Source organism: Podarcis tiliguerta, assembly GCF_965153285.1.
Source record: "Podarcis tiliguerta genome assembly, chromosome: 18".
NCBI lineage: Eukaryota > Metazoa > Chordata > Lepidosauria > Squamata > Lacertidae > Podarcis > Podarcis tiliguerta.
In genome coordinates, this window is record NC_139551.1 from 2,525,671 (window position 1) to 2,552,991 (window position 27,321).

Below are 27,321 nucleotides of genomic sequence, written 5' to 3' on the forward strand. Positions count from 1 at the left end.
TTTTTATCCACGTCGTCGGGGAAAAAAGAACATCTAAAACTGCAGGTGGGAATTTGTGTCTCAGGCCCTTCCACGGCTCGGTTCGAACTCAGGACATCGATCCGCCGAAATCTTGGGGGCACGGAACAGTTTGTTATCGGAAGCCATGGGCTCCGAGAACCCCAACCGAAACGGCGGAATTGAGGAAGTGTTGTAAACTAAAATTTTCCCTTATGGGGTATCCAAGAGCCCATATAGAGTCCTTACATGGGTTCCCTATTGGTAGGAGAGAATAACAGAGCACAGCACCACCCGCGTCCCCTCTCTCATGTAAAGGTAAAGGGACCCCTGACCATTAGGTCCAGTCGTGGCCGACTCTGGGGTTGCGGCGCTCATCTCGCTTTATTGGCCGAGGGAGCCGGCATACAGCTTCTGGGTCATGTGGCCAGCAGGACTAAGCCGCTTCTGGCGAACCAGAGCAGCGCACGGAAACGCCGTTTACCTTCCCACCGGAGCGGTACCTATTTATCTACTTGCACTTTGACGTGCTTTCGAACTGCTAGGTTGGCAGGAGCAGGGACCGAGCAACGGGAGCTCACCCCGTCATTGCGGGGATTCGAACCGCCGACCTTCTGATCAGCAAGTCCTAGGCTCTGTGGTTTAACCCACAGCGCCACCCGCGTCCCCTCTCTCATGTATACCCCCTCAAAAAAACTGTGGAATTTCTGAAACCGGCCGGGAATTTTGAGAAACAAAAGACGCCTCTCAGAACAGGGCCTTCGTGTTCTGGCAAAGGGGAGCCAGGATTTGAGCTGTTAAAAAACCTTTCTCTCGCCGCTTCTTCCTAGACACGAGGGGAGAAGGGTTGGGTTGTGCTTTTCACAGCTCGTTTCCTCCTCAAGGAGCTCTTTGTCTCGGGGAATTTGATGGTTTGTCCAGAGGGGAGCTCAGCTGACACGGTTTGGCCAGACAGACGGGCAGAAATGGAATCCGCTGGCGTGATTCGAGGGAGGAACTTGCAGCGGTGCTATTTTAACGGGAACACACCCCGAAACCCACATTAAGACGGGAGGCTCCCACCTCTCAGGCATAATCCTGTGAGACGTGGTGCAATTCCTCCGCAGAACCGCGTTGTTTCGAAATTGCATCTAGCGGGTTGGGATAGATGACCGCTGAAGGTCCCTACCGGCTCTACGAAAATCCAAATCGGCAGCTAACCCTGAAATCGTCCACTATGCGTTGAAAGCAGGGCCGGGCCACAGCCGTGGCTTCATAATGAAATCCTGGGAACTTTAGTTCTGGGTGCTGAGAGTTGTTCGGAAACCTGACCCCATTCCGCTTGTGGCGCTACAATTCCCAGAGTTCCCAGGCGCAGGACAAAGGCAGCTTCTTATCCAAGCCAGCCATGGGGACTAGAATCTTGCTTTTCGGGGGGAAAGGCAGAACATTGCACATAAGATGCCCTGGGTTCGATTTGGCATCTCCAGGCCGGAACCAGGAAGGCACCCAAAGCTGAGACCCCGGGGAGTGGCTGCCAGCCAGTGTTGCCAGACCAAAGGTCCATTTCCTAGGCACCCACATTCCCAATCTTTTTCCCCAAGCGTGGTTTTTCGGGGCCGATTCCCCGGCACAAATTCACAGAGCTTGGGGTCACCAGCAGCTCTCTCCATGGCGCTCAAGGATGTGGAGGGAAGGCAAAGCGAAGACAGGCGGGGCCTTGTTTGTGTTGGCCCCCATCCACCGCTAGTGCCAGACATGGCTCCCCCTTCCTACCCTGCGTGGATGGAGACGGCGGAAAGGAACAGGATGGGAGGGTGCTGATCTTAGCGCACACCCTGATTCGGGGTGTACGCTCATCCCTGTAATCTTCTGGAAGTCACGGCGAGAAATTGGGGCCACCCCCAAAAAGGCCCCGATACCTCCTGCCCTCCTCTTTGCTCTACCAACCTGCATTTCTCATCAGTCGCTCCTGGAGCCGCAAAGCAGGGCAAGGAAACAAATATAGAGAGGAAACCACAGGCCGCCCCAGAGGCTCGGGACGCTCATAAAACCCGACCGGACTCCGAGACGGGCGAGGGCATTCCGGCACGTTCCTCCGTCGCTAAGTCAGCCTTGGCTACAGAAAATGTCTCTGGGAACGGGGAAGGTTCCTGGGTTATCCTTGCTGCCGGGAAAGAGTTTTACCCCACGGGGAATGATGCCTCTAGGCCTATCTTGGCGCCTGCCCCCTCCAAACCGGGAACGAGAGAATTGGTCCGCTTTGGAGTTCCTCGTTTCCCCGGTTTCGTGATACACTCCCACGCATTTTTGCCTCAATCCGCCGTGCTGCAGAGACAAAACGTCCCCACGAAAGTTCGCCGGTGGTTTAGTGCAAATTTCTCCCCCTCCACACATTTCACTAGGCGTTCTTTACCCAACAGGAGCATTTTCCGCAAGCCCTTCTCCTCCGTATAATGCACCTTGATATATTACTTTTGCACGCCTGAGCACTATTTGCACAGGCATCGCCCTATCATGTGGGCGTTTTTGCACACACCTCGGTTCTCGGACTTAATTTCCGGGAGTCCATTCGACGCCCGAAACCGTTCGAAAATCAAGGCACGGCTTCCGATTCACTGTCTGCGCTCAATTGGATCAGATGTTCAGCTTCTGAAAAACGTTTGCAATCTGGAACACTTCTGGGTTTGTGGTACTCCGGAGCTGTTTTGTTCGACAGCTAAGCCGTTCGGCAACCAAGGTACCACTGTATTAAAGGTAAAGGGACCCCTGACCATTAGGTCCAGTCGTGGCCGACTCTGGGGTTGCGGCGCTCATCTCACTTCATTGGCCAAGGGAGCCGGCGTACAGCTTCCAGGTCATGTGGCCAGCAGGACTAAGCCACTTCTGGCAAACCAGAGCAGCGCACGGAAACGCCGTTTACCTTCCCGCTGGAGTGGTACCTATTGATCTACTTGCAATTTTACGTGCTTTTGAACTTCTAGGTTGGCAGGAGCAGGGACCGAGCAACGGGAGCTCACCCCATCATTGCGGGGATTCGAACCGCTGACCTTCTGATCGCCAAGCCCTAGGCTCTGTGATTTAACCCACAGTGCCACCCACGTCCCTACCACTGTATTACTGAAGGGCAAAAAGAAAAGCCTTGCTGATTCTAGGTCTGGCTTCTGGGATGCCAGTAACGGCTCCATGTTTGGTGAAAGCAGAACGTTTGAATTTTTATTTATATCTGCATTGTCCCTCTTGTATTCATTTGCGTGCTGTCTACACTGCTTTTTGCACCCAAATATTTGAGTATTTGCTTCTCGATCTGCTACTTTTTGGTTTACCGCTCCCTCATTGGATGTCCACACACAAATGCCTCATTTTTATAATGACAACAAGAACCTGGGACTTCCAGCAGGAAAAGCGATATTCCTTTCCTCCGAAAACAAAAGCAAGTTATTAGTCCTCATGGGTGTGAATAGAGAGGTGATTGAAATAGGAAGCTGCTTTCTACGAATATTGGTTTATCTAGTTCAGAGTGTCGTCCACCCTGACTGACGGAGGGTTTCAGTCAGCGGAATACAGTGGTGCCCCGCAAGACGAATGCCTCGCAAGACGGAAAACCCGCTAGACGAAAGGGTTTTCCGTTTTGGAGGTGCTTCGCAGGACGAATTTCCCTATGGGCTTGCTTTGCAAGACGAAAATGTCTTGCGAGTCTTGAGATTTTTTTCCTGCTCCCCACCCCCTTTTTCTAAGCCGCTAAACCGCTAATAGCCTTTTAGCAGCTAATCCGCTAATCCCTTAAGCCTTTAATAGCCGCTAATAGCCGCTAAACCGCTAATAGCGCTAATCCGCTAAGCCGCTAATAGGGTTGCTTCGCAAGACGAGAAAACCGCTAGACGAAGAGACTCGCAAAACGAATTAATTTCGTCTTGCGAGGCACCACTGTATTCCCATCCCTACCTGGAAACGGCGTTCAGGATCGAACCACGGACATTCAGCCGTTTCCCTGCTAAGCTACGGCCTTCCTGAACGAGGACCCATCTGAGCCGTGTCCTGAAAACCGGGGCGCGAAATGTTTTCCTCATCCTCCGATTACCTCTGCTGCAAACTCGCCAACTGGACGTTTTGAAAACCAGGTCTGCTTCTCCCGGAGCGTTTGATCTTGCCGCCGTGCGTTCCAAGAATGTTTGGGAACGGATCCTGGCTCGCCGGAGACATGCTGGGCTTTGCAGAAAAGGCTCCATGCCTTCACCCGTCGTATATAACGTTTCAACGCTTGGCACGAGCGGCTGGCCGCTCCGTTGCGTCTCGCAAAGCTCAGGAGAGTTGTGGTCCCCTGGCCGGGAGACAGGCGGACATCAATAATTTCCACCCCTTCCCTTTGGCAAGGCCTTGCCGCTCGTAGACTTTAATGTCTCGTTTTTGCTGAGAACACAAATCTCCGTACATAAAGACCCGGCGTAGGAGGGAACGGGAGCCCTGGGCCAACGCACATACCTGAAACATCTGGACTCTAAAGAATCTTTCTTTTCCAGACCCCTGAGACATGGGGGAGATGCTAAAAAAATGTAGTATAAACACCGACAGTTGAGGAACACTGGCCTGCGAGCGCTCCAGTTGGAGAACAGCCTTGACCAAAGGTGTCGTGGGCTTTGAAGACACTCGAACTCAGGACGCAAGGGAGAAACGTGCTAAGAGGAAGGCACGCTTAGCAAATCCACACCGTGATCATCTCCTGCCCGGAAACCTATGTCCCCACTGTGGAAGGACGTGGGGATCCAGAATTGGCCTCCACAGTCGCTTACGGACTCACTGTGAAAACCGTGTTCATGGAAGACAATCTTACTCGGCTACAAGGGATCACCAAAGAAGAGCGTCCAGATCAATGGAAGGGATGGTGCTTCGAACTCAGGATGCAAGGGAGAAATGTGCTAAGAGGAAGGCACGCTTGGCAAACCCTCACCATGATCTAGATTTAGTAAGTAAAGGACCCCTGGACAGTTAAGTCCAGTCAAAGGCGACTATGGGGTTGTGGCGCTCATCTCGCTTTCGGGGCGAGGGAGCTGGTGTTTGTCCGCAGACAGCTTTCTGGGTCATGTGGCCAGCAGGACTATACTGCTTCTGGCGCAACGGGATGCCGTGACGGAAACCAGAGCGCATGGAAACACCGTTTACCTTCCCGCTGGAGCGGTACCTATTTATCTACTTGCGCCAGTGTGCTTTTGAACTGCTAGGTTACTGGCCGAGGGAGCCGGCGTACAGCTTCTGGGTCATGTGGCCAGCAGGACTAAGCCGCTTCTGGCGAACCAGAGCAGCGCACGGAAACGCCGTTTACCTTCCCGCCGGAGCGGTACCTATTTATCTACTTGCACTTTTGACGTGCTTTCGAACTACTAGGTTGGCAAGAGCAGGGACCGAGCAACGGGAGCTCACCCCATCATTGCGGGGATTCGAACCACCGACCTTCTGATCAGCAAGCCCAAGAGGCTCCATGGTTTAGACCAGTGTTTCCCAACCTTGGGCCTCCAGCTGTTTTCGAACTACAATTCCCATCATCCCTGACCACTGGTCTTGCTAGCTGAGGATTATGGGAGTTGTAGTCCAAAAACAGCTGGAGGCCCAAGGTTGGGAAATGCTGGTTTAGACCACATGTCCATAAATGGCTTTAGATACCTATTAGGTCCGTAAATTACCATATAGCATATATTCAACACCAAAAACAGTGGCCATTTGTTGTGGGCAAAGGACAGCTGGACATAGAAAGGGCCCCATTACCTTCAGGAGCTGAGGGCCGCATCAAACCTAAATCCGGCCCTGGTGGGGTGCGCGGAAGTGAAATGAGACGCAAGACCACTTCGCTGGTGAAAACACAGTCATATATTTTGGCAATAAATAACGCATCTCCTTTACATATATATATATATATATAAAGTTGCTGTTTATGTGACCAACGGTGAAAGAGGGGTATCTCGTGGGGAAAACACTCATAATGGAAACGGCTTCTCATAAGAGCCCTGGCGGATATCGGGTCAACAGCCTTAGAATCATAGAATCATAGAGTTGGAAGAGACCACAAGGGCCATCGAGTCCAACCCCCTGCCAAGCAGGAAACACCATCAGAGCACTCCTGACATATGGTTGTCAAGCCTCTGCTTAAAGACCTCCAAAGAAGGAGACTCCACCACACTCCTTGGCAGCAAATTCCACTGTCAAACAGCTCTTACTGTCAGGAAGTTCTTCCTAATGTTTAGGTGGAATCTTCTTTCTTGTAGTTTGGATCCATTGCTCCGTGTCCGCTTCTCTGGAGCAGCAGAAAACAACCTTTCTCCCTCCTCTAGGTGACATCCTTTTATATATTTGAACATGGCTATCATATCACCCCTTAACCTCCTCTTCTCCAGGCTAAGACCCCTTGACCCCTCTACTTCTCCCATCCTTCCCGCAACCATCAACAATTATGTTACGTTCTTTCAGGGTTTCGCCGCTCGCGCATGCGCAGGTGTGCAAAACAACGTCACGCGCATGCGCAGAAGTGGCAAGTCGCGATCCGCGCTAACGCGGGTCGCGTTCTGCTCATGTTGCGAACGGGCCTCCGGAACGGATCCCCTTCGCAACCAGAGGTACCACTGTACAGATAACCCTTAAATTAAAATATATTTACTCTTTAACTTACCCGGTATATTTTAAATCAATTCCTTTTCTCTTCCTTACTCTTTCTCTCCTTCTTCTTTCGATAAGATATTTAATATTGTTGTTGTTTTTTTTGGGGGGGGATATATTTGGTAATAAGCTCTGTATTCTTTTTTTTATACTCTAATAAAAGTAATTTTTTAAAAAAATAAGGATATCCAACAATCCACAGGTGGGGCAGTTTGTGATTGACTGCCTCACCCTGTGCAATTTCCCCGTGGGTGTGTGGAGCTCAAGAGAGCTCTCAGGTGGCGCCGAGTGCGAGGGAAGACAGTCAAACAGGGGCTTGCGCTGGTGCAAGTTTGGTTCATAGGTCCATAGGTCCTCACCTGTGACCACTCACAGGAAAAGAGGAATGCCTATAGAGCGGTACCTCGATTCTCGAACGTCATCCGTTCCAGAAGACCGTTCGAGTTCCGCAAAGTCCAAAAACCCAAGGCGCAAAGGGCGGTCTGCAAAATCGATTGAGAAAATGGAAAAACGCGCCGTTCCGACTTCCGAGGCGCGTCCGAAAACCCGGTTTTCGGTGTCCGGGTTCCGAAACGTTCACCGGCGTCCGAGAACCAAGGTACCCGTATCTAGAAGAGACATTCGTTTTTAAATGCTGCTGGGATCCCCGTCCCCAGAAGGTTGGGAATCAGGGAATCGTCATTTGAAAAGAAGCACATCCTCTGGCAGCACAGAAACAAGACTCCAAAAGGACCCCCCCTTTTTTCTATTCATTGACTTGTTAGATATTTATATGTATAAAGGTAAAGGTAAAGGGACCCCTGACCGTTAGGTCCTGTCGTGGCCGACTCTGGGGTTGCGGCGCTCATCTCGCTTTACTGGCCGAGGGAGCCGGCGTACAGCTTCAGGGTCATGTGGCCAGCAGGACTAAGCCGCTTCTGGCAAACCAGAGCAGCGCACGGAAACACCGTTGACCTTCCCGCAAGAGCGGTACCTATTGATCTGCTTGCACTTTGAGGTGCTTTCGAACTGCTAGGTTGGCAGGAGCAGGGACCGAGCAACGGGAGCTCACCCCGTCGTGGGGATTCGAACCGCCGACCTTCTGATCGGCAAGTCCTAGGCTCTGTGGTTTAGCCCACAGCGCCACCCGCGTCCCTATTTATATGTATACATATGTCTATATAACATCCAGGTTTTTCAGAATGAATTCTGGGGGTGTGGGGTGTGGCGTGTGTGTGAGAGGCTTGCTCAGGATTCCTTGACTCGACTCCAAGCAATTATCTAGTCCTCATGAAGGAGCTGGCTTCAACTTCCATGCCTGAATTGTTGTGGGTTTGGTCTCGGGGTTCCCCTCCCAGCAATACAATTCTACGATTCTGTGTCAAACAAACAGGGGTTGGGGGGTGGCCGCAAGACTATAAAGATCTCCCCAGGGGTTTCCGAGTTTTAAATTACAGGTCAGCCTAAGAACATCAGAAGGCTCAAACCCATCTCGTCCGGCATCTTGCTTTCACCGGTGGACAAATCTGATGTCCCCAAAGCACAACATTGCCCCCCACTGCAAGCCAATGAGGCGACGACAAGGCTTTCAAGTTTGTTTGCGACATGTTAACATTGAGGGAAGTTGGAGGAAAGCAATCGAGGAGAGGCTGGGTACGTCTCCCCTTTTCTTTGATGGGGTTCCTGCTTCACGCTAGCGTTTTACATAGGGGTGATTCTTTGCTTGTATTCAGCTGGCTAAAGCTGAACCACGGCAGCCGGGAGTCAACGCCATTAGGCCTGGGGCGATTTAGTCGAAGGAAACCACGAATTGGGCGGCAGTTATGCCAATCTTAATCAACCATGTATCGTGCTATATGTACACTGTGTGTGAATACAGTGGTACCTCGGGTTACATACGCTTCAGGTTACATACGCTTCAGGTTACAGACTCCGCTAGCCCAGAAATATTACCTCGGGTTAAGAACTTTGCTTCAGGATGAGAACAGAAATTGTGTTCCGGCAGTGTGGCGGCGGCAGCAGGAGGCCCCATTAGCTAAAGTGCTGCTTCAGGTTAAGAACAGTTTCAGGTTAAGAACGGACCTCCGGAACAAATTAAGTACTTAACCCGAGGTACCACTGTAATGAATTGAACCTGCTGCCTATATTTTGGGACCCTCCGTGGGGGTGTGGCTTTCTATCCGTGGGGTGTGTCTTTCATTGGGGGCGTGGTTATCCTCGTGTGTGTGTGATTAGAGGCTCTCCTTGGGGGTGTGGCTATTCCTGGGGGGCGGCCACGACTATGGCACTCTCCTTGGGACCAGGGATACGGGGGCCAATCAGGATGAGCCCCTGCCCTTCACAATTTACCACTACACCCTTGGGGAAGACCACAGGCAGGGCGCGGGTTAAGGAATCGACACTGGGGAGTAACAGCAGGCGTGAGGCCAGGAGATTGTGTTTATCTTTCTTGGTTTCGAGGCATCAATCTGGAGGGAGGCGGGACAAAGCTTTCCTCGTGGATACACCTCCTCACTCAGTGCGAGAGAGATGAGGAACATGCCAGTTTCATGTGAAGACGACCCATCAGTTCTCTTCCTTGCTCACTGTCCGGTCTGTGAAGCACCCACCCTCCTCCTGCGGCTGGGGGTCCGACGGGCCTGCGCCGCAAACACGGTCCGCAACCCCGCCGGGTACGCCACCACCTGAGAAGCTCCCCGTAGCTGTTCGTTGCCCCCCATCTCACGCCGGATCTCCGTCAGTGTCTGGGCGGGGGCTTCAAGCAGGCGCTGGAAGAAGCTCTTGCGTCCCACCGGCCGTTCCTGGCAAAAGAAAGTGACCGCCGTACCCCGATCAGATTTCATCTCCCGCGAGAACCCGTCCGAGGTGCCGTCAAAGCAGCGGCCGATGGCGATTTCCTTGGCCAGGCGCGGGTTCTGGTCGGTCACGGTGTAGATGCCGTAGTTGTGCCCCAGCGGGTCCACGGGAGCTAGCATGGTGAAGGCAGAGGTGTCGTTGTTCTCCATGACAGGTGGATGGCGGCCGAGGTACTCCCTCAGGTAGCTGTTGACCGCCGTACGGCGGCAGCTCCCCTGTGGGATGACGGACACCAAAGTCCTGTCGACAAGTCCCTGGTCAAACAGCATTCCGCTGCACTTGAACTCGAGACAAGCAGCTGACGTGTTATACGTCTCGAGGTCCCGGACGCTCTGAGAGTCCCGCAGGCCGTAAAGTTGTCCTCGAGTCCTGGGGTGACTGCCCCCCACGTTTCGAGACCGGACCATGTATTGTTGAGGCCCGTTGATCTTCACCTTGATGTAGCAAGCCCGGAACTCTTGAGGATTGGGCCACCAGGAGAGGTAGTCCCCGGTCCACGATGTCAAGTCGCTCTCCTTGAAGGGCACCACATTGTACTCATACTTGTCCACTTCCACCCGGTAGAAGCGGAAGTGGTTGGCTGTGACGGGCGCCTGGTCGCAATCCCTCAGGCTCCGGTACGGGTAGATGGGACCGTTGGTCTCGTCAATGTTGTTCTGGTTGGGCTTGGCGAGGTTGATCTTGAAGGCCGTCTTCTTGAGGGCTGGGTCGTCGTGGTCGGATCGCCGGTAGCCCAGCTTGTTGAGGTACGGCTGAGAAACGCCCACGGCGCGAGGGTCAAGCTTCGGGCTGGACGCCACGGCCTCCAGCTCCTCCCCGCCCATTGTGGCAGTGACATAGGCTGTGTAGGCATCAGCCTGCTGGCCGTCGCAGAAGGCAGGAAGGCACGCACCATTGCGACCTGTCACCACGCTGTCAAAGCGGCCCCAGGCCTGAGGGTTGGACGGAAAGCCAGGCCGGGGTTCGAGGTTCACCAGGGTAACCACCACTCCCTCCAGCTGTTCGTTGGGGTTGAGCTTTTCGTTGATGTAGGCTCGGACCTTGACGAAGCAGCGGCGGTTTTCTGGCACGTCCAGGTTGAACAGCCGCCTTTCACGAATTTCCAGGTTGCCAATCAGGAAAGCCCTCTCCTCTCGTTTGCGGCGCCCTGCCGCGGCCCGCTTAAAGGAGGCCTCCTCTTCCCACAGACCTGTCACGGGGTTGAGGGACCAGAGCTTCATTTTCTGGACGTGCCCCGGCATCTTAATGAGCTCGGCGTCCATCTTGACCTCCACGCTCCTGGCCTCTAATCCCTGATTGCTGCCCTCTTCCCAGAAGTCCATGGAAAACATGCCGTACGTCCGGAGAGGGAAGAGGTCGCCTTCAGCGTTGATGAAATTCAAGTCGCTGGAGGCGGCGTTCACCGTGGCAAAGTCCCGTGGATCCACGAAGGTGACGCTGGCCCGTACGGTCCCATTGTAGGGCAACCCGTCAGGCCTGAAGAAAGATCCCGAGGGGATGACAATCTCCCCGATGGGGTCCTCTCCAGCTACATCTCCAAGCTGGATGACGTTGGTCTCCAAGGCTTGCAAGTCAACCGGCTCCTTCCTCCTTAACAACTTGACGTCCTGGTAGACGGCTCCACCGCGCTGATCAAACGGGAAGACCTTGACGGCCTCGACAAATTTCTGCGTCCGGTCCACAAACTTCACCACCAGCCTCTTTGTGTCCGGTGGGACCTCGATGGTGAAGGTGCCCTTGTAACCGGTGAAGCCGATCTTCTCGGCCCCCAGGTAGATCTCACCAAAACGCAGGGGTTCGCCATCGTCCGCTGCCGAAGCCTTGCCACGAACCAGTACCTTCGGCCGGGTGCACGAACTGCAGCCGCACTCCGCAACCACCTTGACGGGGAGGACGTACCCGATGCAGCGAATCTCCCGCACTTCCATGCGGCGCGTCCCGCAGCAATGCTGTGTGGCGTCCCGGCACTGCAGGCCGTTGGCGAGGCTGCCGGCACAGCGGGCATTGGGGCACTGGCCGACGTTGTAGAACTGGGAGCCGGTCTCCTCTTGGAAACACTCGTCGGGGAGTTTGATGAGATATTCTTCTGGCTCGGCAGTGCAGCCTGGGACGCCTGGGTCTGAAACGATAGAAGAAGACCGAAACAAGAGATCTGTTAGCAGCTGGTAGAGCTGTGCTGTGGCCAGTGGCGTAACGTGGGGGGTGCGGGGGGGGGGCCGGCCGCACCGGGCGCAACATCGGGGGGGGGGCGCTCGCACTCGCAGCTCTCTGCCCCTACCTGGCTCACTCACTCTCTCTCACTGCAGTGCTGGCTGTGCGAATCCGAGCCGAGCCGCCGAGTCGCCGCCCACTGTGGAGGGGAGGGTGCCAGGCGTGCGGTGCGGTGCGGAGAGAGAGCGAGGGACTATCTGGGGGAGGGACAGTGCAGGGGGGGGCGCAAATTACTTGCCTTGCCCCGGGTGCTGACAACCCACGCTACGCCACTGGCTGTGGCTCAAGAACAGGGCCGGGCGATACCTGGTTTTCAAGCTTGTGATGTACAGTGGTACCTCGGGTTGAGTACTGAATTCATTCCAGAGGTCCGTACTTAAACTGAAACTGTTCTTAACCTGAAGCGCCACTTTAGCTAATTGGGCCTCCTGCTGCTGGCGCGCCGCCGGAGCACGGTTTCTGTTCTCATCCTAAAGCAAAGTTCTTAACCTGAAGCACTATTTCTGGGTTAGCAGAGTCTGTAACCTGAAGCATATGTAACCCGAGGTACCACTGTATCACCAGTTAAACATTGCGAGGGACGCAGGTGGCGCTGTGGGTTAAACCACAGAGCCTAGGACTTGCTGATCAGAAGGTTGGCGGTTCGAATCCCCGCAATGACGGGGTGAGCTCCCGTTGCTCGGTCCCTGATCCTGCCAACCTAGCAGTTCGAAAGCACGTCAAAGTGCAAGTAGATAAATAGGCACCGCTCCGGCGGGAAGGTAAACGGCGTTTCCGTGCGCTGCTCTGGTTCGCCAGAAGCGACTTAGTCCTCCTGGCCACATGACCCGGAATCTGTACACTGGCTCCCTTGGCCAATAAAGCGAGATGAGCGCCGCAACCCCAGAGTTGGTCAAAACTGGACCTAATGGTCAGGGGTCTCTTACCTTTACCTAAACATCGCGATATACAGTGATACCTCGGAAATCGAATGGAATCCGTTCCGGAAGTCCGTTCGACTTTCAAAACGTTTGGAAACCAAAGCGTGGCTTCTGATTGGCTGCAGGAAGCCCCGTCAGACGCTCGGGTTCCAAAGAATCGAGCCTGAACCTCACCCAGCCCGAGTTTTGCCTCGAAGCAGGAATCTGAGCTCACCTATCACAGCCAACTGGGCCACGGAGGACTTGACGGAGCCGAGGTCATTGCTGGCTTTGCAGTGGTACGAGCCGGCCTGATATGGCCGCAGGTCCCTCAGCACTAAGCTGCTGTCATATCTGAGCACCTTGCGGTCCAGGAGGGTCCCGTTGTGGTACCTGGAGGAAGAGAGGAAATGGGGAAGGGGGAGATCAGAGGCCAACTGAGCGATCAGGGCTGCAAACAACAGTAAGCTCCTTTCCCTCTGGCTGGCTGTTGGCTCTTGTGAGCTTGGAAGCTCTCTGATGCTCCCCGATTGTAGCTGCCAACTTACAGATTTGAAAATAAGGGACCAGCAGCCTCGAAAATAAAGGATCAGCAGCCAAAATTAGGGATTTTAGTGAACCAGCAGCCAAACGAAGCCTCAAGTGGTGGTTCCCACAGCGCAGCAACCCGGCAAAGGGGATGCAGCAAGGAAAACCACCGTCACCTCTCCGCTGGGAAGCGCTGAGCAAAGGCGAGTCCCCAGGCAACACGGCCGATTTGATCGGCACAAGGCATGCAAGCTCCACCCTCCAGTCGTTCTTAGACTCCTTATTGGGTGAGCAACGCAGCCAAGCAACCCAGTTGGAGCCTCCCTCCTCCCTGGCCGGCAGGGAGGGAGGGAGAGGAGCTGCTTCCTTTGAAAACCGGGAAATTTAAGGGACATCATCAATAAAGGACAGCAGCGGGACATGGCACTGGGATAAGGGACTGTCCCACCAAATAAGGGACGGTTGACAGGTATGTCCCCGATGAGTGAAGACAGATGCAACGAAGACAGACGTAATAAGGGTGAAAATGGGGTGGAGGGGAAGTTTCAACAATGCCGTTGCGGGGCATTCTTCCGGCTTCTGGAGGTAACTTGAATTACGTACCTCACTGGCAGGCTTTGGTTAATATTTTGGGGTCTAATCTCCTGGTCTGGGCATTACTATTTCTGCAGCAGCATCTAGAGCAGCTGGAGAAACCAAGTCAGATGGGTGGCGTATAAATAATAAATTATTATTATTATAATATCATTCACTAGAGCCGCCCAGTCAGAACAGGCCCCCCCTCCCTGTTGAACTTCTGCCCGAAGACTTTTTTTTTTATTATTCCAGCATGAATTTTAATTGATGCTTGATTTCATCGTTTTGACTCGAATCATCTCTTTTTGTGCAATGAAATCAGCCCTGAGTGCTCACTGGAAGGACAGATCGTGAAGCTGAGGCTCCAAGACTTTGGCCACCTCAGGAGAAGAGAAGACTCCCTGGAAAAGACCCTGATGTTGGGGAAGATGGAGGGCACAAGGAGAAGGGGACGACAGAGGACGAGATGGTGGGACAGTGTTCTCCAAGCTACCAGCATGAGTTTGACCAAATTGCGGGAGGCAGTGGAAGACAGGAGGGCCTGGCGTGCTCTGGTCCAGGGGGTCACGAAGAGGCGGACACCACTAAACAACAACAACAATCTTTGTTGCGTATAAATTGTTTGATATTGGAGAGAGAGAGTGTATGCGTTTTTGAAAGGAGCCCCTTCCTCCTCCTTCCCCAGCAACGGGCCCCGATCCCAGGCACTCACCAGTAATACTTCATTGGCTCTGGAATACCCTGCGCTCTGCAGCAAAACCGTACGTTTTGTCCAACTGTCCTCACTTTCTCTTCCGGATGAGACACCATGTAAGGTTTTTCTGCCGGGAATGGACCGAGGGGGGGGGGGACAGGGGGGAGGGGAGAAACAGTATAAAATCAGGATAAATAAATAAATGACCTGTCTTTTTAAAAAGGCGCTCCTTTGAAGGTGACCCGGAAACTGCAACTAATCCAGAATGCGGCAGCCGGACTGGGGACTGGGAGCGGCCGCCGAGACCACATAACACTGGTCCTGAAAGACCTACACTGGCTCGCAGGATGTTTCCAAGCACAGTTCAAAGGGTTGGTGCTGACCTTGAAAACCCTAAACGGCCCGGTATACCTGAAGGAGCATCTCCACCCCCATCGTCCAGCCCGGACACTGAGGTCCAGCACAGAGGGTCTTCTGGCGGTTCCCTCCCTGCGAGAAGCGAGGTTACAGGGAACCGGGCAGAGGGCCTTTTCGGTGGTGGCACCCGCCCTGTGGAACACCCTCCTGTCAGATGTCAAGGAAATAAACAACTATCTGACTTTGGGAAGGCATCTGAAGGCAGCCCTGTTTAGGGACGTTTTAAGTGTTTGATGTTTTATGGTGTTTTTAATATTCTGTCGGGAGCCGCCCAGAGTGGCTGGGGAAACCAGATAGGCGGGGTATAAATAATAATAATTACCAACTGTATTACTTGGGTTATGAAGGCTCCCTAAGGACGTTAGAGCAAAGATTATGGGATAGTGCACACAGTGACTTGCGATCTCGATCACGCGCGGTCTGTAGTCCGCTGGCAGTAGGAGTTCAATATGGGCATGTCTTTAAGTTAACATCTTACATTAAAAACCTGGCAGTACCAAACTATCAAAGGCTTTTCACCAAAGCCAGACTAAACGTCTTTCCTTCTGCAGTGTTGAGAGGAGTTCCCTACCAGGACAGACTTTGCTCGTGTGCTCAAGACATCGATTCCATAAAACATATTTTGTTGCACTGTGCAAAATATGAGCAAGCCAGGGCTGAACTGAAATTACCCTTGCTGGTACCTTTCCCAGGAAAATCAGAGGCTCGCTATGTCAGGCTCCTATTAGAAGACCGGACAAACGCTAGAACATTAGCAGTGGCAAAGTTTTTATCTTTTGAACAAAATGCTTGTTTAACTTGGAGGTAAAGTAAAGGTAAGGGACCCCTGACCATTAGGTCCAGTTGTGGCCGACTCTGGGGTTGCGGCGCTCATCTTGCTTTATTGGCCGAGGGAGCCGGCGTGCAGCTTCCGGGTCATGTGGCCAGCATGACTGAGCCGCTTCTGGCGAACCAGAGCAGCGCACGGAAACGCCATTTACTTCCCGCCGGAGTGGTACCTATTGATCTACTTGCACAATGATGTGCTTTTGAACTGCTAGGTTGGCAGGAGCAGGGACCGAGCAACGGGAGCTCACCCCGTCATTGCGGGGATTCGAACCGCCGACCTTCTGATCAGCAAGTCCTACGCTCTGTGGTTTAACACCCACGTCCCTAACCTGGAGGTAGGCTGTCTGAATTGTGCATTGCTTTGCAACGATTTGTTGGGTCTCTGGACCGTAAGAAAGAATGATGATTATCTCAATGCAGCTAAGGAATTGGAGTCTGCCCTGTTACCTAGTCGATGGAGCACTAGGTCCACCACTGATGTCCGAGAGCTGTTGGCGATCACCGGGCCACTGCCTTGGGCAAACCTGTCGAGCTTTGCGCTGACGTTGACCCCGCTCCCGGCACAGATGCCTCGGACGGTGAATTGGCCGTGCCGGTTGCTCTTGGCCAGCAGGGCCAGGGGCCGGTCCTGGAGAAAGATCTGGGCGCCGGCGAGGGCCACTCCCTTCGCGCTCCGTACGGTGCCCAGGACGGTGTGATTGGGGCAGGTGCAGCTCGTACAGTCCTTGCTGGGGACGCCCACATCACAGCTGAGCTGGCAAGCTGGAAACACAGAGCCACAGAATTGTAGAGTTAGGAGGAAACTTGAAAGCCTTGTCATCGCCTCATTGGCTTGCGGCGGGAGGGCAATGTCGTGCTTTGGGGACATCAGATTTGGCCACCGGTGAGAGCAAGTGATGGCAGAAGAAATAAAGATAGAAAATAAGTAATGGAAGGAGGTAAGTGATGGCAAAAGTAAGTAAATAAGCGATGGAAGGAAGGAGGGAAGTGATGGCAGAAGAAAGAAAGAAAGAAAATAAATAGTGGAAGGAGGTAAGTGATGGCAAAAGTAAGTAAATAACTAATGGATGGAAGGAGGGAAGTGATGGCAGAAGAAAGAAAGAGAGAGAGAGAAAGAAAGAAAGAAAGAAAGAAAGAAAGAAAGAAAGAAAGGAAGGAAAAAGAAAAAGGAAAAAAAGAAAAAAAGAAAAAGAGTAATGGAAGGAGGCAAGTGATGGCAAAAGTAAGTAAATAAGGGACGGATAGAAGGAGGGAGGCAAGTGATGGCAGAAGAAAGAAAGAAAGAAAATAAATAATGGAAGGAGGTAAGTGATGGCAAAAGTAAGTAAATAACTAATGGATGGCAGGGGGGAAGTGATGGCAGAAGAAAGAAAGAAAGAAAGAAAGAAAGAAAGAAAGAAAGAAAAAGAAAAAGAAAGAGAGTAATGTTAGGAGGCAAGTGATGGCAAAAGTAAGTAAATAAGTGATGGATAGAAGGAGGGAGGGAAGTGATGGCAGAAGAAAGAAAGAAAGAAAAAAGAAAAAAGAAAGAAAGAAAGAAAGAAAGAAAGAAAAGAAAAGAAAAAGAAAAAGAGAAAAAGAGTAATGGAAGGAGGCAAGCGATGGCAAAAGTAAGTAAATAAGTGACGGATAGAAGGAGGGAGGGAGGTGATGGCAGAAGAAAGAAAGAAAGAAAGAAAGAAAGAAAGAAAGAAAGAGAAAATAAGTGATGGACAGAAGGAGGCCAGTGATGGCAGAAGAAAGAAAGAAAGAAAGAAAGAAAGAAAGAAAGAAAGAAAGAAAGAAAGAGAGAGAAAATAAGTGATGGACGGAAGGAGGGAAGTGATGGCAGAAGTAAGTAAGTGATGATGGATTGAAGGAGGCCAGTCACCAAAGATCTGTAGGAAGCGATGGTGTATGTGATGTAATTAGGTAGGTAGGTAAGTGATGGTAGAAGAAATGGAGGGGGGGGGTGATGGGTGGGTGGAAGGGAGGGAGGGAGGGAGGGAAAAGCAGAGGGAGAGGATAAGGGCAGGTGCTAGGATGGGGATACCTGACCAGGTGCAGAGAAGCTTTGCCAGAGGAGCAGAGAGAGAGGTTTGGTACCTGGACAGGGTGACAGCGAACATTTCTGCACTTCCGAGGGACGGCCGGGGCAGCGGATGAGCTTGGACTTCGGGCAGCTCCGCCGACGGACCCTCTTCCCTCCGCCGCCGCAGGTCTTTGAGCAGGGGCTCCAGGCCCCCCAACTGCTCCAATGGGGCTCTGTGGGGGCGGAAGACACAGGATTAGAACCCACTTCCGCACAAAAAAAGAGGTACGCTAAAAAGCAGAGACATCACCTTGCCAACAAAGGTCCGTATAGTTCCACTGCCTCCCCCAGTTTGGTCAAACTCATGCTGGTCCCTTCGAGAACACTGTCCAACCATCTCGTCCTCCGTCGTCCCCTTCTCCTTGTGCCCTCCATCTTTCCCAACATCAGGGTCTTTTCCAGGGAGTCTTCTCTTCTCATGAGGTGGCCAAAGTCTTGGAGCCTCAGCTTCAGGATCTGTCCTTCCAGTGAGCACTCAGGGCTGATTTCCTTCAGAATGGAGAGGTTTGATCTTCTTGCAGTCCATGGGACTCTCAAGAGTCTCCTCCGGCGCCAGAATTCAAAAGCATCAATTCTTCGGCGACCAGCCTTCTTTATGGTCCAGCTCTCACTTCCATACATCACTCCTGGGAAAACCAGAGCTTGAACTATACGGACCTTTGTTGGCAAGGTGATGTCTCTGCTTCTTAAAATGCTTGTTTAGCTTATATGTAAATCTGGCACCGGCCAAACTACCCCACGGGGGGGGGGGGGAGTATAATGTACGCAGAGAAGAGGGGGGTGGAAATCTCTGGCCTGCAGTCAGAATCAGGCCCAAACCTTAAGTCCAGGTCCCCGCCAGTCGCCCGAGACATCAGCTGGTTTTGCTGCAGATTATTTAGCTGATATTGCAGTGGGTCAGACTGGATGACCCCCCCAGGACGGAGGACCCCCTTCAAGCTTTTAAATTCCTGCTCTCCTGCCACTGCGCATGGCACGGACCCGTCTTGCGCCTCTGCTATTTCCATCGCGAAACCTCGGGGGGAAACATTCGGCTGCCGTTTTGGAAGAGCTTGAGAGGGAAGAAATGCAGAGGGTTTGCCAGCCCCCAGCCAGAAACCGAGAGAAAAAGACTTATTTGTAGAGGCTGCCCTCCTTTTTCCAGGCAAAACAAGGAGAAAGAGGCGATCGGATGACTCTCCCGCCTCAGCAAGAATGTTCAAAGCACGACTGAAAATGTACTTGGCATCTCGCGTTGGCGGGAGTGAGGTTCATTAAAAAAATAACTCTTGTCTATAAAAAACAACAACAGGCCGTTTTGGAGACCAACTACAACATTCCTGAAATTTTTCTTCGGTGATGGGCTGACACCATTGGGAAGAGGGGGACGGACAGACCTGTGTCTCCGTTTCCCAAATAATTGCCTCGCCTGTTCCGTGGACTTTTGCAAATTCACGAAGGAGGTGAGGAACATCTGAGAGTCCCTATTCACCCGGATTGACAGAAGCCGTCCCGGTTTCTGACTTGGTCCCAATTTTCCTTAGGACGTCCCTATTTTCAGGGGAGAAATGTTGGAGGGGATGGAATAGGACGTCCCTATTTTCAGGGGAGAAACGTTGGAGGGGATGGAATAGGACGTCCCTCTTTTCAGGGGAGAAACGTTGGAGGGGATGGAATAGGACGTCCCTCTTTTCAGGGGAGAAACGTTGGAGGGGATGGAATAGGACGTCCCTATTTTCAGGGGAGAAACGTTGGAGGGGATGGAATAGGACATCCCTATTTTCATTGGAGAAACGTTGGAGGGGATGGAATAGGACGTCCCTATTTTCAGGGGAGAAACGTTGGAGGGGATGGAATAGGACGTCCCTCTTTTCAGGGGAGAAACGTTGGAGGGGATGGAATAGGACGTCCCTATTTTCAGGGGAGAAACGTTGGAGGGGATGGAATAGGACGTCCCTATTTTCAGGGGAGAAACGTTGGAGGGGATGGAATAGGACGTCCCTGTTCTCACGGGAGAAACGTTTGAGGGTATAGGGCGCCCCTGTTTTCACTGGAGAAACGCTGGAGGGTGTGGTGGAAAGGCAAGGGCCGAAGGGGAGGCGTTAAGAGAATGAAGCATAGGGGCAAGAGCCTAGCTCAGGAACAGAGCAGCTGCTTTGGGTGCAGAACGCCCACAACAAACACAGCCCCGCCCAGCGGTACCCAACCCCAGGATTCACACTCGTTACCTCGGCAAGGTTCGTTGCTGCATGCCCGACGTTCGGCAGATTTCCCCGGGCATTTGGTCAGTCTCCCCAGGGCCGGTGCAGAGCTGTTCAAGCAGCTCCGGTGTCTGGTTTGGATGCCGTTCGTGCCGCAAGCCGTCCGTGAACAGGAGCTCCAGGAGGACCACGCTGACCACCCCAACCAGTCCGTGGGATCTTTCAAAGCGACGTGAAGCCAGGAGGGGAGAGAAGAAGGTGGAAAGGATATTTAGCGTGGGGAAAACATCTTTAAAATGCAATTGCTTTTTTAAAATATGGAGTTGGGAATCCTAAATTCAGCCCAGGTCTCTCTATCCGCCTGTTGGAACTCTCCCCAGGGGAAAAAAACCCTTCCTGAAGTCTCAAGTTGGAGGGTTCGATCCCCAGGTAGTGTGTTTAATTTTTATTTTTTATTATGAGGAAACTGAGCACGAAGTCTGCAAGTGTCAGCCCTGCGGGATCCAGCTGCAAATTACGGCATGCATTTTCTGGAGAAGTCTGACAATCTCTGAGCGTCCCTATTTTCCAGGATTTACAGAAGCCGTCCCAGTTTCTGATGCGATCCCAGAATTTTGACCGCACTTTTCCTTGGGACGTCCCTATTTTCAGGGGAGAAACGTTGGAGGGGATGGAATAGGACGTCCCTATTTTCAGGGGAGAAATGTTGGAGGGGATGGAATAGGACGTCCCTCTTTTCAGGGGAGAAACGTTGGAGGGGATGGAATAGGACGCCCCTCTTTTCAGGGGAGAAACGTTGGAGGGGGTGGTGTCTGCCCTCCCCTCCTCCCTCTCCCAATTAACCTCCGTCTCCAGGGCTCAGTGGAAAGTAGGAGAACAAGACCTTGTCTGGTCTCCAGAGTAGCCTGGCGATGCCATTGAGCAGGACACATTCCTAATGCAGCCCAGGGTGCTTCGAAGCCTTGGCGGCCATCACAAGATGTCCTTGTGATTGACAGGTGAGCAGTCCCGCCTGCAAGGGCCGGCCACCTTAGCGCTCTCACCTGGGGGGCAGAGGAACCGGACGTGGTAGTTGGAGCACGTTTTGCCCCCGGGCTGCTCCTGGTTGTGGCACCGGAAGCCTTCTTGGGGGCTGGAGTGAACCATCTCCCCAACTTCCTCCGGCAGCTCCCATTCGGTGGTCCGGGCTTGGATGGCAGAGGGCTGGGCGCAGACGCGATCCGGGTAATAGAAGCGGATGGCTTCAAGGGTCTCAAAATCGCCTTCGCCTCCCGGGTGGTCCACGTTGAACCAGGAGGTCCACTCGCCTGCAAAGGAGAGCTGGGGTTTAGCAGAGGCCGGTTCCCCCACCTCTGAGCTGGGGAGGCCTCCTCCATCTCACCCCCCCCCCCGGAGCTGGATTTATGTACAGCGGTAAGCAAGAACCTTTTAATGAGGGTGAAAGAGGAGAGCGCAAAATATGGTCTGAAGCTCAACATCAAAAAAACGAAGATCATGGCCACTGGTCCCATCACCTCCTGGCAAATAGAAGGGGAAGAAATGGAGGCAGTGAGAGATTTTACTTTCTTGGGCTCCATGATCACTGCAGATGGTGACAGCAGCCACGAAATTAAGAGATGCCTGCTTCTTGGGAGGAAGGCGATGGCAAACCTAGAAAGCGTCTTAAAAAGCAGAGACATCACCTTGCCAACAAAGGTCTGTATAATTAAAGCATTTCCCAGTAGTGATGTATGGAAGTGAAAGTTGGACCATAAAGAAGGCTGATCGCCGAAGAATGGATGCTTTTGAATTCTGGTGCTGGAGGAGACTCTTGAGAGTCCCATGGACTGCAAGAAGATCAAACCTCTCCATTCTGAAGGAAATCAGCCCTGAGTGCTCACAGGAAGGACAGATCCTGAAGCTGAGGCTCCAATACTTGGGCCACCTCCTGAGAAGAGAAGACTCCCTGGAAAAGACCCTGATGTTGGGAAAGATGGAGGGCGCAAGGAGAAGGGGACGACAGAGGACGAGATGGTGGGACAGTGTTCTCGAAGCTACCAGCATGAGTTTGACCAAACTGCGGGAGGCAGCGGAAGACAGGAGGGCCTGGCGTGCTCTGGTCCAGAGGGTCACAAAGAGGCCACACAGAGCCACCCGCGTCCCAAGTATCTTGGTAGGCTTGTGTAAACCACAATGTTTTTAGCAGGAACCGAAAAAAGAGACGGCGAAGTCGCCCGCCTGACGTCAAGAGGCAGGTAGTTACAAGGTCTAGGTTCTGAGGAAGGTGGAACAGGCATCCGGGGGCAACTGTAGTAGTGGAAATTGAGCTGGAAAAGGCATCAGATTAAACCAAATTTAAGGACATGGGTGGCGCTGTGGGTTAAACCACGGAGCCTAGGACTTGCCGATCAGAAGGTTGGCAGTTCGAATCCCCGCAATGATGGGGTGAGCTCCCGTTGCTCAGTCCCTGCTCCTGCCAATCTGGCAGTTCAAAAGCACGTCAAAGTGCAAGTAGATAAATAGGTACCGCTCCGGCGGGAAGGTAAACGGCGTTTCCGTGCGCTGCTCTGGTTCGCCAGAAGCGGCTTAGTCCTGCTGGCCACATGACCTGGAAGCTGTACGCTGGCTCCCTCGGCCAAGAAAGCGAGATGAGCACTGCAACCCCAGAGTCGGCCACGACTGGACATAATGGTCAGGGGTCCCTTTACCCCTTTAAGGAGGAATCGGGTGCAACGGCGAGACAGAACGGTCTGTTTGTTGCTTGCAAAATCTTCTCCGGCCTTCCCCCCCCAAACCCTCGGAGATAATTCCGTATTTCCAGGACAAAATGACCTACCAACCATTCCCGGGTCGAAACTCGAACGGGCGCTCTCTCTCTTCTTCTGTTCCTTGGCTGGGCGCGATTCGTTCTTCGCCGGTGGATCTGTTGGAAAATGTGCAACAGCCCGTTCAGAGAGACCTGTGGAACCGCAAGGCTTGCGACCACGATTATGTATGTTTTCGTCATTCCCGTTTAAGAGTACAGTGATACCTTGGTTCTGAAACGCCTTGGTTCTGAAATGCCTTGGTTCTCAAACGCCTTGGTTCTCAAACACCTTGGTTCTCAAACACTGAAAACCCAGAAGTTTTGCTGAATTTTCGTATGTGCTGTAAGCTGCCCAGAGTGGCTGGGGAAACCCAGCCAGATGGGTGGGGTATAAATAATAATAATAATAATAATAATAATAATAATTATTATTATTATTATTATTAACGGTCTTAGAGAAAATTTTCTCCCTCCCTCCTAACATCTGAGTTTGTATACATCTATTGAAGCTGTATGTGGGGAATTATTATTATTATTATTATTATTATTATTATTATTATTATTATTATTACCCCACCCATCTGACTGGGATCAAATCAGAAACCGGGACGGCTTCTATCAATCTGGGACTGTCCCTATAAAATCAGGACAGGCTGGGATGGTCTGTGACGGCAGTAAAGAATAGCAGTATATATTAAATTCTTCCCATTTTTTCTGTTTCGCCCCAGGATGTTTTAAATTGCATGTTTTTGGAAAGCTTTTTTAAAAAAGGGAGGTGGAATATATATCCAGCACTGGGTCTTTCCTTTTAGCAGAGCAATACAATCAGGCGATAGCAAAAACTGCAAGGTTTTTAGCAGCGGCGATTAGAATAAGATCTATTATTTGGTTATTGATGCAAAACACGCCCCTCCCCCCAAATGTGTTTTCTATAGTTTTTTACCTCTACCTTCAGTACATTTTATTGCTATAGCTAGTGGCTGTTGCAAATCAAGATTCTTATCCTCTTCTATATTCCCAGAGGAGACGGAAGGAATAATTCAGAATAATTCCTGCACGGGGCATTGACCAGACTCAGATCAGAAGGAAATTGTGCCGATATTGGAACGGAAATGCCGATTTAAATTTTGATTTAAACCATCCCCCATCTGAACCTCTCTGCGTGACTGAGATTTGTGCCGGGAGCAAACACACAAATAGACCCATTTCCCCTCCCTGCAAAGTAGAGGGCGTGAGACTCTTAATTTCAGGGTTGCGGGTTCGAGTTAGGCGCATTTTGGGCAAGAGAGCATTGCATTGCAGGGGGTTGGACTGAATGACCCTCGCGCTCCCTTCCAACTATTCTATTCTATGATTTAAACCCTTTTTTTAAAGAGCCTTGAAGGCTCTCATCGCCACTTCCAGTGGCAAGCAGTTCCGCCGAACCACAAAGTCCTTCCATCAGTCTGTGAGGAAGTTATTGCCCGAGGATTTCATCAGACGACCCCAGTATTATGGGGAGGCAGAAAACTCCCTTTCCCCCTTAATTTATTCATATTATTATTATTATTATTATTATTATTATTATTATTATTCTGCAGGGGGTTAGAATAAATGACATTTTCGGGTCTCTTTTAGCATTCGGGTCTAGTCTGAGTTCTCAGCCATATGGCCCCCCCGCAGACACCCAGATATTCCACGGGGGCCGCAGGCGAAATTATATAACTATAAAAATTATCAGTAAAGCTTCTATTTACAAGCAAAATAGCTAGCTTTCTGCTGGTAGGACAGGGGGGGGGGAGAGGAAATGAGGTCGGAAAGGGGGCCACGAAAAGGTCGAGAAACACTGGGTTAAGGCATGGTTAATGCCAAGGTTGCAGGTTCGAATCCTGTATGCGACGAAACTCAAAGATGGTACGATGAAGTTCTGTGATAATTCCCTGCCCTTCGCCCTAAGGTCCCAGGGCAGGTTATACAGCAATTAAACACAGTGTGTGTGTGTGTATGTGTGTAATTACATAGATATATAGATGATAGATAGAGATAGATGATAGATGATGATAGATAGATGATAGATGATAGATGATAGATGATAGATAGATAGATAGATAGATGATAGATAGATAGATGATAGATGATAGATAGATAGATAGATAGATAGATGATAGATAGATAGATAGATAGATAGATAGATAGATAGAGATATAGATGATAGATAGATGATAGATAGATAGATAGATGATAGATAGATAGATAAGATGATAGATAGATATAGATAGATAGATGATAGATAGATGATAGATGATATAGATGATAGATAATCGATAGGTAGATAGAGAGATCAATCGATCGATCGATCGATCGATCGATGATAGATAGATAGATGATAGATAGATAGATAGATAGATGATAGATAGACAGAAAGATAGCTAGATATAGATGATAGATAATCGATAGGTAGATAGAGAGAGATAGAGATAGAGATAGAGATAGAGATAGAGATAGATGATGATAGCTAGCTAGCTAGCTAGATGGATAGATAGAGATAGAGAGATATAGATATATAGATTATTACTTATTAAATTTATATACCGCCCTATACCTAGGGGGGGGGTGTTCCCTCAGGGAGGTTCACAGAACAAAATCAAGATATCAAAAACCACCCACAAAATACATAATAAGAATTAAACAACAACCCAATAGCCCGCCCCCCCACAAAAATACACATTTTAAAAGGGCGTAGGATGTAAAAAGTTCAGCACAACTTCCAACCGCAGAAATAAGGTGGATTCTAAAAGAAAAGGAAAAAGTCTTCACTTCCGCAAATTTCAGGGAGAGACGGTGATTTCACAGCTCAGACGCAACATTCACACATTTCCCTTAGTATTTTGGTCTCCCTTTTTGGGTGAATTTTTGTGTGTAGCTGTGCCTTGTAGCTGCTGGAGTTCGGAGGGGGGGGGCACAAAAATTATCTGCCCCCCTTTGTATTGAAATTTTCCTGCTTCAAATCCAACCTTTTCTGGATTTGCTTCAGGAAGTTTTTAACGTTTGATGTTCTATTGAGCTTTTAATATTCTGTCGGGAGCAGATTATTATTATTATTATTATTATTATTAATCCCCCTTGTCAGGTCTTAACCTTCAGTTTGCTTTGTCTCCCCACGAAGGCGTGACTCCCACCCTCTCGAATCGTACAAAATTCGCACACAACACCCCCCCCCCCAAAAAGACACACACAATTTCTGCAAGCAATTTTGCACAACGGGGAAATAAAATTTCCGCAAGGAATTCCCTCCCCCCCCCCATTATAAGGAGCCGAATCGAGCGCTAGCCCTACTCAGAGTAGACCCATTGGAAAGAACAGACACAGCCAACTGAAACCTGCGGAGTTCAACAGGTAGGATTGAATGGGCTGTAACCCAAATGTACAGCCGTTTTTGCAAAAAAATATACTCTTCCTCCTGACTGCAGGGGGGCACCCCCCAAAAAATGCACCCCCCCAAAAAAATAAAATAAAAGAAGGGGATTTCCCAGATCGCATTTCTGTTTTTTGGGGGGTGCCTCATAATATAATTTTAGATCCGGAAGACTAAATCCCCCTTTTCTCTTTTATCAGTAAGTAACATTTATATTTCTATAAATGTATATATTTATATTTATATAGGGGACGCAGGTGGCGCTGTGGGTTAAACCTCAGAGCCTAGGACTTGCCGATCAGAAGGTCGGCGGCCAACTTATATTTAATATGGGACCTCTTACCCTGCCATGTAAATTTTAATAAATCTCTTTTCCATGTGTCAAACCATCCAATTATAGGAATCATCCTGGTATTCAACGTGGGGCAGATTTGCAGGGACTTTCCGTGTTTGCGGCTCTGTGAACCGGTCACACCTGCCCCTATTTTCTGCCACCTCATTCCTGCTCCGAAAGGGGGGGTCAGGCTAGATGTCCTCCGGGGTGGCCCTGCGATTCGACGGCCGGAAACTGGGAGGACAAAAAAGGCGTTTACCTTGAGCCGCCACGCAGCCGAAAAGCACCAAGCAGAGGAAAACCTCCACCTTCCGGCCCTCCATCTCTCCGGCCTCGGGTTCGAATTCCTTGCACGCTTCCTTTCTTCTTTTTTCTCCTCCTCCTCCCAGGTTCGGACACACAGGAGACTCAGGGGTCCGGCGTCGTCCCTTCTCGCAGGTCTCTTTGAAACTGGAGCTGCGTTGGAAAAAGCAGGTCTTTATAGGAGGCCAGTTTCTCTCTCTCCCGTTGGCTCAGGGGCCTTTTTGGACAGCGAAGTCTTGACCGAGGGAAATAAGAGAAACTGGGGAGTCTCATCCAGTTGGGCAGAGCTGGAAGATTATCAGGAGAGCTTTCAAAAAAAATATAAAAATATTTTATTTTATTGTTGTTGGTTTTGGGAAGACTTCCACAGTAGCCTTTGCTGGTTTAGGCTGCTAAAATTGGACGGAATTTGGGAAGAATGAGAAGAGGCAGTAAAACCAGAAATGAGCTCATGTGGTCCTCGTTCCAGAGGTTTCATTTTAGATGTGTTCTTTTGAAGCCAGCGGTGCGTCGCTGTTTATTACAGACCACTGTTTTTGACTCGGGTCGTGTTTTTATTACGATTCGTTGCAGCCAGCCACGGATCGCCTTCCTAAGAATTCTGCAATGGAGCCTCGTCGGAAAGGCTGTGTGATTATTATCACA

At 51.0% G+C, this 27,321-nt stretch overlaps 1 protein-coding gene across 2 annotated transcripts; it reads right to left on the minus strand.

Annotated features, from left to right (window-relative positions):
• Positions 1-9,009: 9,009 nt before the first annotated feature.
• Positions 9,010-27,232, minus strand: CILP2 (cartilage intermediate layer protein 2). 2 transcript variants are annotated; one of them, XM_083421379.1, is made up of 11 exons: positions 26,773-27,232; positions 26,633-26,728; positions 22,676-22,762; positions 20,904-21,167; positions 19,888-20,079; positions 17,695-17,853; positions 16,057-16,371; positions 14,383-14,491; positions 12,802-12,959; positions 10,431-11,575; positions 9,010-10,388 (listed from the first exon to the last, which is right to left on the minus strand). In XM_083421379.1, exons 2-11 carry the CDS (start codon positions 26,694-26,696, stop codon positions 9,183-9,185), a joined length of 3,699 nt encoding a protein of 1,232 aa, XP_083277505.1. In that variant the 5' UTR covers positions 26,697-26,728; positions 26,773-27,232; the 3' UTR covers positions 9,010-9,182. The 2 variants fall into 2 exon arrangements, with proteins under 2 accessions (XP_083277505.1, XP_083277504.1); XM_083421378.1 differs by having other exon boundaries at positions 9,010-11,575.
• Positions 27,233-27,321: the final 89 nt, after the last annotated feature.

Coding starts and splice junctions, on each gene's coding strand:
- CILP2 (XM_083421378.1), bottom strand. CDS start 26,696: ATGGAGGGCCGGAAGGTGGAGGTTTTCCTCTGCTTGGTGCTTTTCGGC. Junction 16,372..17,694: donor TTCGCTGTCACCCTGTCCAG/GTACCAAACCTC, acceptor CTGTGTTTCCAG/CTTGCCAGCTCAGCTGTGAT. Junction 11,576..12,801: donor GGCCCAGTTGGCTGTGATAG/GTGAGCTCAGAT, acceptor CTATCGTTTCAG/ACCCAGGCGTCCCAGGCTGC.